A 10936-nucleotide genomic window follows, 5' to 3' on the forward strand; every position below is an offset into this window, starting at 1 on the left:
GGAAAACTTGCATTCGAAAACAATACATCAGCTGTAGAAGGTCAGGAGAAATGATGTTCTCAGAACGTGCTCGAATCTCTGGATTCAGCTTCACAGAGAGCCATTCTCCTGCTCTCGCCCTGCTGCCTCCCTCCACCCCAGAGCATGGTTCCTGTTTATCCAGGGGCCTCTGGGAACAAGTGACTTTTGGCTGCTGATTTGAAAACATTCACAATCATGCCATGTCAGTGAGAAGTACCTCAGGGCACCAGAAAAGATGGTTCTGGATCCTTCTCCATGACCATGCATCTGAATTGGATGTCTTGCATGGTCTGGGACAGGAACTCATGTGTTGGTTCCCCGCCCCCCCACCCTTCAGGAGCTTCCAGGAAAAGGGAGAAGTTACGGCATATGCACAGGGAATTGACAATCGGAAAATGACCGTGGGTGAAACAATGCAGGGCCCCAGATCGTGTCTCCTGGAGGTAATTGCTGCTCAGCTTCGGACATGGAAGCCTCATTTAGGAGGGATGCGTGTGACATCCATGTGTTATTTTGGAGATTACCTAGGAGTGACCTTCAAGTCAGGCTCAGAAACAGGGTAGAATTAGGCAAGAAATGAGCCCAGAGCATCCAAGTGAGGGGAGTGGCAAGAGAGAAGGACCCGGTAAGGCACTGCAAAATATCCTTCGCAGGACCAGTTTTTCTGGTTGGGATGACCAGATCTGTTTTCCTAAACAAGTGGACTTTCATCTTTGAAATCTGGCTCTGTCTAAATAAAGAATTCGTAGCATCCACTGCATTTTCTCAGTAGTGCTATTTAATTGCGTATGTAAAGAAAATGAATCTGAAGGCTTTATGTTTAGCACAGAACAATTTCAAAAGCTTTAAGTTTCCACGATTTTTGGAAATGCTGGTCAAATTTCATTTTATTAGAAGGAACTGCTAACAGCACTCTATGAAAATCACTGTGAACTTTGGAGGTAGAGCTGACAGTAACAGAAAACACTATTTAAGGATATAAATTAGTATTTACCAATCAGGTATTTGCCCAGCAGCATGCCGAAAGATTTACACACACATTACCATTAATCTCACAAAATCCCATGCAGTAAGTACTAGTTTCATGATTTTTACATAAGATGAGTTAATGCTAAGACAGGATTTGTAACTTACTCAAGACCACGCCTCTATTATGTGCAAAGTCAGAACCAGCCCTCATAAGCAGGCCAGTGTACACACATTTACTTGACTCTTAGGTAACATCAAGCTGAGAGATGAGAGAGAAAATCAGGAGACCATCTTCAGAATGCTAACTGTGCAGTCCAGGAAGGTTTTATCACCTCTCCTTCAATAGAGCCTCAATTAACTGGTGAGTGCACTTGGCAAATGGGCCAATTTAAGTTTTTAGTTAACTAAGGATTATGAAGAAAGCTTTTTCTCTGAGCCTCACATAAGCAAGACCGAATAACTCTCGATCCTTGAGAAGCGAGAGGCATCTCAGTTAATGGCACACCAGGGGGGACCCTCCACTGGGGCAGGCCTTTGGAGAATCACAGTCTACCAAAGTGATGAGGACAAGTGTCAGCTGCTTTCCAGCCAAAGAATGGATAATTTGGAATAAAGGGAAATCATCTCAATCTTGAAGAGAATGAAGGCAAAGAAGTTCTAGAAAAAAAAGTGTTGGCAGCCTTGGAAGGACCTGTCTGGTTTGGCTTGAGAAAAGTGAAGAAAATGAAGAGCTGAAATCAGAGGGTATAACAGGGACAACCCCAATCTTTGGGGTTGGGGTTTTTTTGGCGAATATCATTTTATTTGTGTCCTATGACCTAAAAAGTCAGCAAGCATTTGTTTAAATATCCCTTGTCGATCTAATGAATTAAATTTGTGAGAATATTTAACTCTTAAATGTTCCAATGTTGTTCACAGACTTAGTTAAATGCTCTTGTGTCTTTCTGCTACATTAATTTCCTCAAAGTCGCAGGTGGTGTGATGTCCTCCCAAAGATGCCCCACTCCTCTTCCAGGTACCTGAGAGCACATACATGGTGCTACTGTAGATGAGGCTTCACAGACATGGCTTTGGACCTTAAGGTGGGACATCAGCCTGGTTTATGTGGATGAGACCAATTTAATCCCTCAAGCCCTTGAAACAGAAATTTCTTCAGCTGGGGAACAGACACGCAGTAGAGAGGGAAGGAGATACTAGGTAGAAGTGGAGGTTGGAGAGATCAGAAGCCTGAGACGAGACTTCTTGCATCGCTGGCCTGTGGAAAGGCAGAAGCGAGCCCCAAGCCCAGGAACATGGACAGCCTTGTGAAGTTGACAACCAGCCAAGGGCACTGGGATGTTCCACCTTCAGTGGCAAGGAATTAAGTTCGGTGACAACTGAGTCTGATTTTTACATAAGAATTTTTATGATTCTTCTCAGGACCTCTAGCTAGGGACATGAGTTTCCTGACACCTGGGTTTCAGCTCAATGAGAGCCTTTAGAATTCTGACCTACTTACCTGTGAGATAATAAATTTGTGTTTTGGGGTACTAAGTTTGTTATAATTTGTTAAGGCAACGACAGAAATTGCATACACTCAAAATGCATTTGAAATTAAATTCAGAATTTAATAACATGTCATCTTCTCACCCATATTGTTATAAATTAGTCCAAAATCAAAGGATTGAACCCAGGGGTTCTCCACCACTGAGCTACATCCTCAGCCCTTTTTATTTTTTATTTTGAAACAGGTTCTTGCTAAGTTGCCTAGACTGGACTTGAACTTGAAATTCTCCTGCTATAGCCTCCTGAAGAGGTGAGATTACAGCAGTATTGCACTGTGCCCATCTGAACTGGATATATTGAATTACCTCTACAGTTGATTCTGAATCATTTTGGGTCAAGGAACATGTATGTTAAAGGCACAATTGGCCATGTAAAGCTACGTGGGGCCATCTTCTCACATAATTTTTTTAAATTTTATTTTTACCGACTGAATATCCTCAGTTGGATGAAGTTGCATATTGACCAGAGATTTTGATACATTCATAAGATAAAGAGTTATAAATATTTAGAACTGTTTTGCCATGACCTAGACATCTAGTCTGAATTCTTTGTATCAGCTCTGGAGCATCTGGGGACTCCAAGTTCTACTTTGTAAATAGGATAGACTTCAGGACTAGAGTCCTCAGAGCTCAAGATAAGCTCTTGCCTAATTAACCATTATCTCCAGATCAAGGCCGCTTCAGCTCTGAACAGCCAGCCGGTCACTTAGATTGAATCCAATCAATCAATATTGCTTCACTCTGAGTTCTTACAGATTCCCCCTCTTGCAGGGCCTCAGCGCCTATATTTAGATGACACCTGATTGTGCTCTGTGTATCTGTCAAGGCTGTTGCACTCTGGAATTGCAAGACTAAGGTAGTGTAGTTTGTAAGTTTAAAAATAATCACAGAACCCTGATGCCACAGAAGAAAAGTCAGTATTTCACAAGAAAAATTTAACAGCAGAGGAGTAAAATATGTCCTCTTTTCTTAACATAGCGAACATTTCGTATTTTAAAAAATAAAAGTATGAGTATAAATCCATCTGGAACATTCATGTTTTCATTTCAAAAGAACATGGGTGGTCTTTCTATTAAATACTCACGCATAGCAGAAGTCCACTAGGCCCTTGTTGAAACGACAGTGCTGCTCAGTGCTTTAGCAGATGCAATAAAAGCAACAGAAAGTTACAGCATGAAGATAATGAAGATAATTTACGATGTAGAAAATGCTTTAGGGAAGCATTCCCAGGAACAATTTGAGCATCTGTGGAAAAACGAGAAGTGACTGTAGAAAGCATACCGAGGTGTGAAAGGGAGGCAAGAAAAGCAAGACCTTAGTTAAGGGAAGATGGAACTTTCTGCAGACTTATAAAGGGTTCAAAAGCTATAGAATACCAAAGAAAAAGGGAAAGGACATGCTAGATCTTTCCCAAAATACATACACTTGGCAGTGATATTTTATATTTTAGAATCCACTGTTACTTTATCAAACAGGTGTTCTGGAAAACAATGTAACATTGTTTAGAGTAGTTCTGCTCCATCCAGCTCACACCTCCCTTTTTTTGTCAAAATGCCAATATTTCTTAAATAGAATAAACCAGGAGTCTGTGCTGATTTGGTAAGCCGTGGAGTGCACAGGTGCACCCAGTAGAAAACAAAGCTACATCTTCAAGAATGAGGCACGGGGAGAAAAGGGAACAAATTTGACAAATATCATGTGAAATTCCTCAGTTTTGCTAGGAATGTACTTCCAGGTCCTAAAATTTGGAAGAAGGAAAGTTCAAGCAAGCCAAAACATCCTGAAAATTCCATGATTTAGGAAAGGACACCCAGGGAAACCATAAGCAATCCCGTCCTCCAAAAACGTGGCAATCATGCGCAGTACAAAGTCAATTCACATGTGCTCATAAGAACGTGCCAAAGTCAGGCTGGGCTGGGGCTCAGGGGCAGGGTGCTTGCCTGGCATGTGTGAAGCATGGGGTTCGATTCTCAGCACCACATAGAAATAAAGGAAATAAAGATCCATTGACGATTAAAGACATATTTTAAAAAAGGAGTGGATTAAAGTCACTAAGTTTGAATACGGAAGTTGAGGTACATCGACCTTTTGTCTACTGGATCATTAGGTGAATTAATTTCAAGGAAATTCTTGAGCCATCATCTGCCGAGACTACGCACAGAAGTCACATCCAGGGCTGGACTGGTTCCTAGAGGTAGGCACCAGCCAGTTGCATAAAGCAGGGTGGAACAGAAGGTAGACGCCTACCTCCAGCCTGGCATTACTGGACAATGGCAGCTGAGGGAAGGGTGACCAGGTCCCTGAACTCTGTAGCTCAGACTTTGAGGGAACCAAAGATGTTCTCAAAGGTGAAGGAGGAGAATTTGGACAGAGGAACAGACAAAGAAGACAGCCATTTGGAGCAGACTCGCTTGTCACGGGAAGCCATATCAAACCTTCAAGTCTTTGTGGGACCTCTCCATCTGCCCAGTTTTTGGGAGGTAGAGGGCTCCAAGAAGGAGTCCAGTCATCCTTGGGGGCTAGGCCAGGAGTGGATAAAGCTAGAAAAAGACACCACAGAAGAGAAGATGCCCTTTGAGGACGTAGCAGTGAATTTCACCCAGCAAGAGTGGGAATGTCTAGATGCGAGTCAGAGAGCCCTTTACCAGGGTGTTATGTCAGAAACCTTCAAGAACCTGGAGTCTGTGGCAAGAATATTTCTGCCTAAACCAGATCTGATCACCAAGCTTGAGCAAGAGGAGAGACAGAGGAGAGTAGATCTCCATCACCCAAACAGACAAGGCCTCCTTTCAGGAGGCAAGAAGGAAGAACTTCAAGAGCCAGGTCAGAATCTGAGAGATGAGGGGACTAGTGATGAAAAGGAAGTCTCCCTTGTTCACAGAGGGACAGGCCAGAGTCCACGCTCTGGCAGGACCTCAGTATTCCAGACATCCCAAGCTGGGCCACCTTTTCTCTGCCACGCCTGCAGCAGGTGTTTCAGCAAGAGCCACAACCACCAGTTTGTTCACAACCCTAAGCAGACTAACATCTGTAGCCAGTGTGGGAAGTTGTTCTGGAGCCCCAAGGCCCTCAGCTACCACAGGCGCAAACATCATGGGGAGAGACCCTTCTGTTGCTCACTCTGTGACAAGACCTACTGTGATGCTTCTGGACTGAGTCGGCACCGCCGTGTTCGTTTGGGTTACCGACCCCACTCGTGCCCTGAGTGTGGGAAGTGCTTCCGGGACAAGTCTGAGCTGAAACGCCACCAGAAGTTACACCAAAACCAGGAGCCAGTGGCTGGAAACCAGGAGCATATTGCGAGGGTTCCAGGCACAGCTGGATTCCGGGAGCCCATTGTCAGGAGACAGAGGTCCATCCAGGGACTTGTGAACCAGGCACCAGTGACTAGGACCCAGGAACCCATATTTAGAAATGAGAGTCCTGTGACCAGGACACAAGCACGGGACAGTAGATCCTCCTGCCTGAATACCAGATTCAGCTCTTCTCTAGTGCAGCCCTCAAGACTCAAGGTCTTCTCTTGCCCACATTGTCCCTTGACTTTTAGTAAGAAAGCCTATCTCGCTAGCCACCAGAAGGTCCACCTCACAGAGCAGCTGACCTCCTGCTTCCATTGTGGCAAGTCCTTCAGCTCATCCTTCTGGCTCGCCAAGCACCAGCAGACTCATTGGAAGCAAAAGATCTACCGTTGCCCCATCTGTGACCTCTGCTTTGGGGAGAAAGAGGACCTTCTGAATCACTGGAGACGCTATAAAGGCAAGGAACAGTGCCTGGGCAGTCCCCATAAATGCTGGGTAATCCTGGGCCAGAGGCTTGGGTGCTTTCATGATTCTCCATGACTGGGAAGGACTGGAGGCATGGAGGAAACAGATCTTCGAGAATCCATATTCCCAGGAGAGAGGCAGTATGGGAGAAGGCACGCAAAGGAGACAAGGCAAAGTAGGCAGTGAAGATCTCAAAACAAATAAATGGCCTTTCCAACAGAGGTCTTTGTGTTTGGTTTTCCTGAGGACTGACCTCCAGGGTCAGGAGGCTTGAGTAGAGAGAGAGAAGTGAATGGATGATGAAGAAAATACAACAAAGAAAAGGGAAAAGAAGTGTGCATATAGAAACTCATATTATTAATTAGCACCTAACTTGTTTCTTTGTGTCTGATAGATCATCAAGTAGTATTTGTTGAATAAAACCATGGCTACTCTGATAGGTATGAAGATGGGAGAAAAAAGATTAGAGAAGAGAAAGTGTGAGGGAGGCAGAGAAGAGGTGGAAGCAGAACGGAAACCATTCTAAAGCAGTTGCGCTGCTTGGTTCCCTTCCATTGCTTCCTGAGGCCCTCCGCAGGCTGCTGAGACAAGGTAGAGCTCTGGCTGGTATTCTGTGGTCTCTCCCCATCTCCAGGTCTTGGTTAGGGCTCCCTACATCCTCACTCTGAAGCTCATTCAGCTTCCTCTGTGATATTTTGGATTCTTTCTACCCTCTCAGCTCTGCTCAATAAGGGCTCAGTCTTGGAAGAAAACAACCACCATTTGCAAATTGGATGTTCTGTAATTTGCAGTGAGGAGACTCTTGGTCTCCAGTTTTTATGCTATGCTCCAGCACAGGTGTCCTCTGATGGAGAAAAGAGACCCACCTTGCTTTAGCCAGAGAGGGCTTCCTAGTGAAGGACAGAGGAGGAGAAAGACATGCAAAGCAAACAATGGCAAAGGATGGAAGGAGCTGAGGAAAGGGAGAAAAAAGGTAGATGACAGAAGGGAAATCAATTCTATTTGGAATTCAGAGTATTCCTGGAAGTGTGGATTGGAATGTCTCCGTAGCAAAGTGGCCAGTGAGTGTGCAACCTGATGGATGAGACATCCCCAAGGATCAGTCTCTGGACCCACCAGGCTCGCCTCCACCCTTGTCAAAGATGCCACAGCACTCAGAAGGGATTTCCTAGAAGGAGGAGAAAATAACTTGAAAAATCCTTGTCAGAAGTTTTTATCATGAAACCCCTGAACCTAGGAAATTAAAAGACCCCTGGGGTCATCTTATTTCTGTGACTGCCTTGGTGGTTGGTGTCAGAGGTGAAGCACTGGGCAGCTGCTATTGAGAATAAGAAGGGAGGCCAACCAGAGAGGATTCCTACCTCAGGGCACTGAGGGTGGAGCAGATGAGACAGTAGGTGAGAGCAGCCCAGCTTCCCTCTCTGCCACCTGTAAACCTGACTCTAACTCCTTCCCTCCTCCCTCACAGGGTGAGTCCTCCTCCTCCATGCTTTCCAGCCACTCCTTTCCTCAGTAACCCCTTCTTTTTGCTTCAGTTTCTTTTTCTGACTTTTTGTTCCCAGCTTATAAGAAAGAGAAGAGAACTTACTTAGCTCTTCAAGAAACTGCCCTGCAAACAAAGAGAAGTAAATAGGTGATCAGTGGAAAATGGCTACCCCCTCCTACACCCTCTCTGTGGACAATCAGAGTGACCCACCCTTCCTTTCCACTGAGAGGCCCCACAGATTTCAGTAACACAGCTCCTCTGAGGAGCCTGGGGATGGGCATGAGGACAGAGGAATTCCAGGGCTCTGGAATCCTAAGTCCTGGTTCCACTATTTCCCATCAGGGTTGCCTGGGTCCCCCATTGAACCCAATTCCCTCAGGGTTGCTCAGTGGTCCTATTTACTGCCTGCTCCCGCTGCGGCACCTGCTAGTCTTCGATGCAACCAGTTGTAGCAGATGATCAAGGTAACCAGGGGTCCAAGAACTGGCACGATTACAAACAGGGTTATCTTCCAGCAGGGCACCCTCAGAAAGTGGGGATCTGAATTGTTCATCAGAACAAACACGGTTAATATGTATTTCCCTTCATACTTACCCACCCTTTTCCTTTTTGGGCTTCTGATCCAAGAACACCAAAGGACTCAGGACAGAATCCAGGGAGTCCATGAATTTGGATGAGAAGCATCACATCTTTATTCGCACCACAGTATCAGCAGTACCTGTACTTTCTTGCCAGTGGAAATCACAGCTGTTTTCCATCCCATTAGGATGGAGATTACAGAAATCTCCAGGTGCTGTTTATATTGAGAGTTGCTGCTACTTTATTTATGCATTACTTTTGTTATTTAAAGGAACATTTGTTAATATATCAGTTTGTTTACATGTTGGTAACTGTATTCCAACACAGATTTTCATTGTATTCCTATGTGTTATATTTTATGTGTACGTTTAAAAACATTCTGGGGATGGGAATGTGCCTTTGTGGTAGAGCATTTGCTTAGTGCAAGGTCCTGCGTTTAATTCCCAACACTGAATCTCAGTACTGGGCAGAAAAAAAAGAAAGAAAAACATTCTGGAAGGGATCCTTTAATGATACAAAAAGTTCAGACCTTTGATATTGAAATCCTTCAAAATAAAAATCCTATTGCTCCCACAAGTGTGTGAGGCACCAGGACCTCTGCTGTAGCAGGAAAGGCTGCTCAACACAGGAATGTCTGTGCTCTGCCTAACGCCATCTTCTAATTTCTACAGAATTTATTTCAGCTCAAATATTTGGGTGCTCTTTTGTTGTTGGCATTGTCCTTAGGCACAGGGCAATCTGTAGTAAATGAAAAAAGCAGAGACCATATCCTCCAGGGATCAAATTTCTGTTGTGGCTTGGTGACTTTACTCCCCAAAAAAACCCTCCCTGAGTACTTGAGTATGGTTACTTGGTCTATACTCATGAAACTTCACTCTGCCATGTAACTGCCACGTAAGAGTGGTAGATGATTTGTGTGTGTTTTATTTCGTTCTGTTTCTTCAAGTATGTTTCACGCCCCCAACTATACACCGTTGTGTGTTTATCTTTCTTTTGTAATTTCCAAAAGAAAAGTGTATAAGGCTTTAACAACATTTGTAAAGGAATAGGAAAGACAGTAGAATTGATTGAACATAACTTTCCTTAGCCTTGTATTTGTATACACAACCAGGGTAACTCCACATCATGTGCAACCACAAGAGTGGGAACCTAAATAGAATAAGTTATACTTTATGTATGTATATTCTGCCAAAGTAATTCTACTATCATGTGCAACTAAAAATAAAAATATTGAAAAAAAAAAAAAAAAAAGGAAATTCTTCGTGTTTTTAACGGATTTGTTACCACTCCTGACAGCCTAGAAGTGGGGTCGTGCTCTCTGTGGACAGGAAGAAATGAGCCTTGCTGGGAGGGAGGCAAGGTGTGTGCTGGGATCCACCCAGGAAGGACTTCACAAAAGGATGACAAGAGCAATGGGTCTCAACTCGGAGGCTCGGTGTTGGTGGACGCTGCTGTGGGGACCTCGGGCGTGATGTGGGACACCCTGAGCTCTGGAGGCCGTCTCTGCGGTGTGGACCCAAGGCAGCCTGTGCCAGCACCCGAGGAGCAGAGTAGGGCACTGCGCTCACAGGAACGGGCTCATCACTTTGCAGGGTGAATCCCGTGACCCTCCTAGTTGTCACTGTTGAGGCTCAGAATCCTCTGGCCTCCCATCAGTGATTCAAAATCAAATGAGCACCTTTTTTGTGGACACTGAAAACTTTTGCACAAGAAGAACATGGTAAGTGATGAAAAATGAGAAACCGTGCAGAGGCCTAAGAAGCAAGATCAGAGCGGGGAGAAGCCCCAGGTAAAGCTTGCTCTGTGGAGGCAGAGGAAAAGAAAAAGAGGCACTTATTAATATATTTTTTCATAACTTACTCTTCAGTTCTTTGGAACTGATTGTGATGAGTTGATGTAAAATAAAAATACATATTTCAACAAGTACTTAACCCGTGGTCAAGATCTTTTTATTTAGTAGCTCATCCACTCCTGCACGGATCCAGTCTGCCTTTGTCACATGCTGTGCTCGTCCATATGATTCTTTTCAGGGGCTTCTCTTTGGCTTCTTTGATTTATCTGTCTATTCTGGGGCCAGGAACCTACTGCTTTAATCACCCCAGATTTGAAATATGTTCACGTATCTGCTGCTGCAAATTCTCCTCATCATCGTTTCCCCCATATTTTTTCTTGGCTATTCTTGACCATTTATTTATATTTCCATTTATATTTATATTTATATTTTATATTTCTATTTCTATTTTATATTTCCATTTGTATTTATATTTTATATTCAGAATTCCTGTGAAATTTTGATTAGAACTACAATGAATTTACAAATTAATCTAGAAAGAGTTCTTGTGTTTTCAATTTTGGATCCTCCAATGCAGTATGCAGCTTGAGTCCTTTCAGTCTCTCTCTTACACACACACACACACACACACACCTTCTTCCTACTGGCACACAAAATTTCATACTCAATTTACCCTCAGTGAGTTTATATTTATTATAGCCCTTGTGAAGGACACCTTTTCTTCCTTCTATTTTAAAGCTGGTAGATTTTATATTGGGAGAAATTTTTATGCATTTACTTT

At 43.9% G+C, this 10936-nt stretch overlaps 1 protein-coding gene across 1 annotated transcript; it reads left to right on the forward strand.

Annotated features, from left to right (window-relative positions):
- Positions 1 to 4697: 4697 nt before the first annotated feature.
- On the forward strand, positions 4698 to 7464 carry LOC306661513 (zinc finger protein 57 homolog). The gene has a single exon (XM_079140498.1). The coding sequence runs from the start codon at positions 4805 to 4807 to the stop codon at positions 6371 to 6373; it is 1569 nt and encodes a 522-aa protein (XP_078996624.1). The 5' UTR covers positions 4698 to 4804; the 3' UTR covers positions 6374 to 7464.
- Positions 7465 to 10936: the final 3472 nt, after the last annotated feature.

Source organism: Sciurus vulgaris (genome assembly GCF_902686455.1).
Source record: "Sciurus vulgaris genome assembly, chromosome: 5".
NCBI lineage: Eukaryota > Metazoa > Chordata > Mammalia > Rodentia > Sciuridae > Sciurus > Sciurus vulgaris.

Bases quoted from the DNA above. Each gene is read 5' to 3' on its own strand.
- LOC306661513 (XM_079140498.1), top strand. From the start codon at position 4,805: ATGGCAGCTGAGGGAAGGGTGACCAGGTCCCTGAACTCTGTAGCTCAG.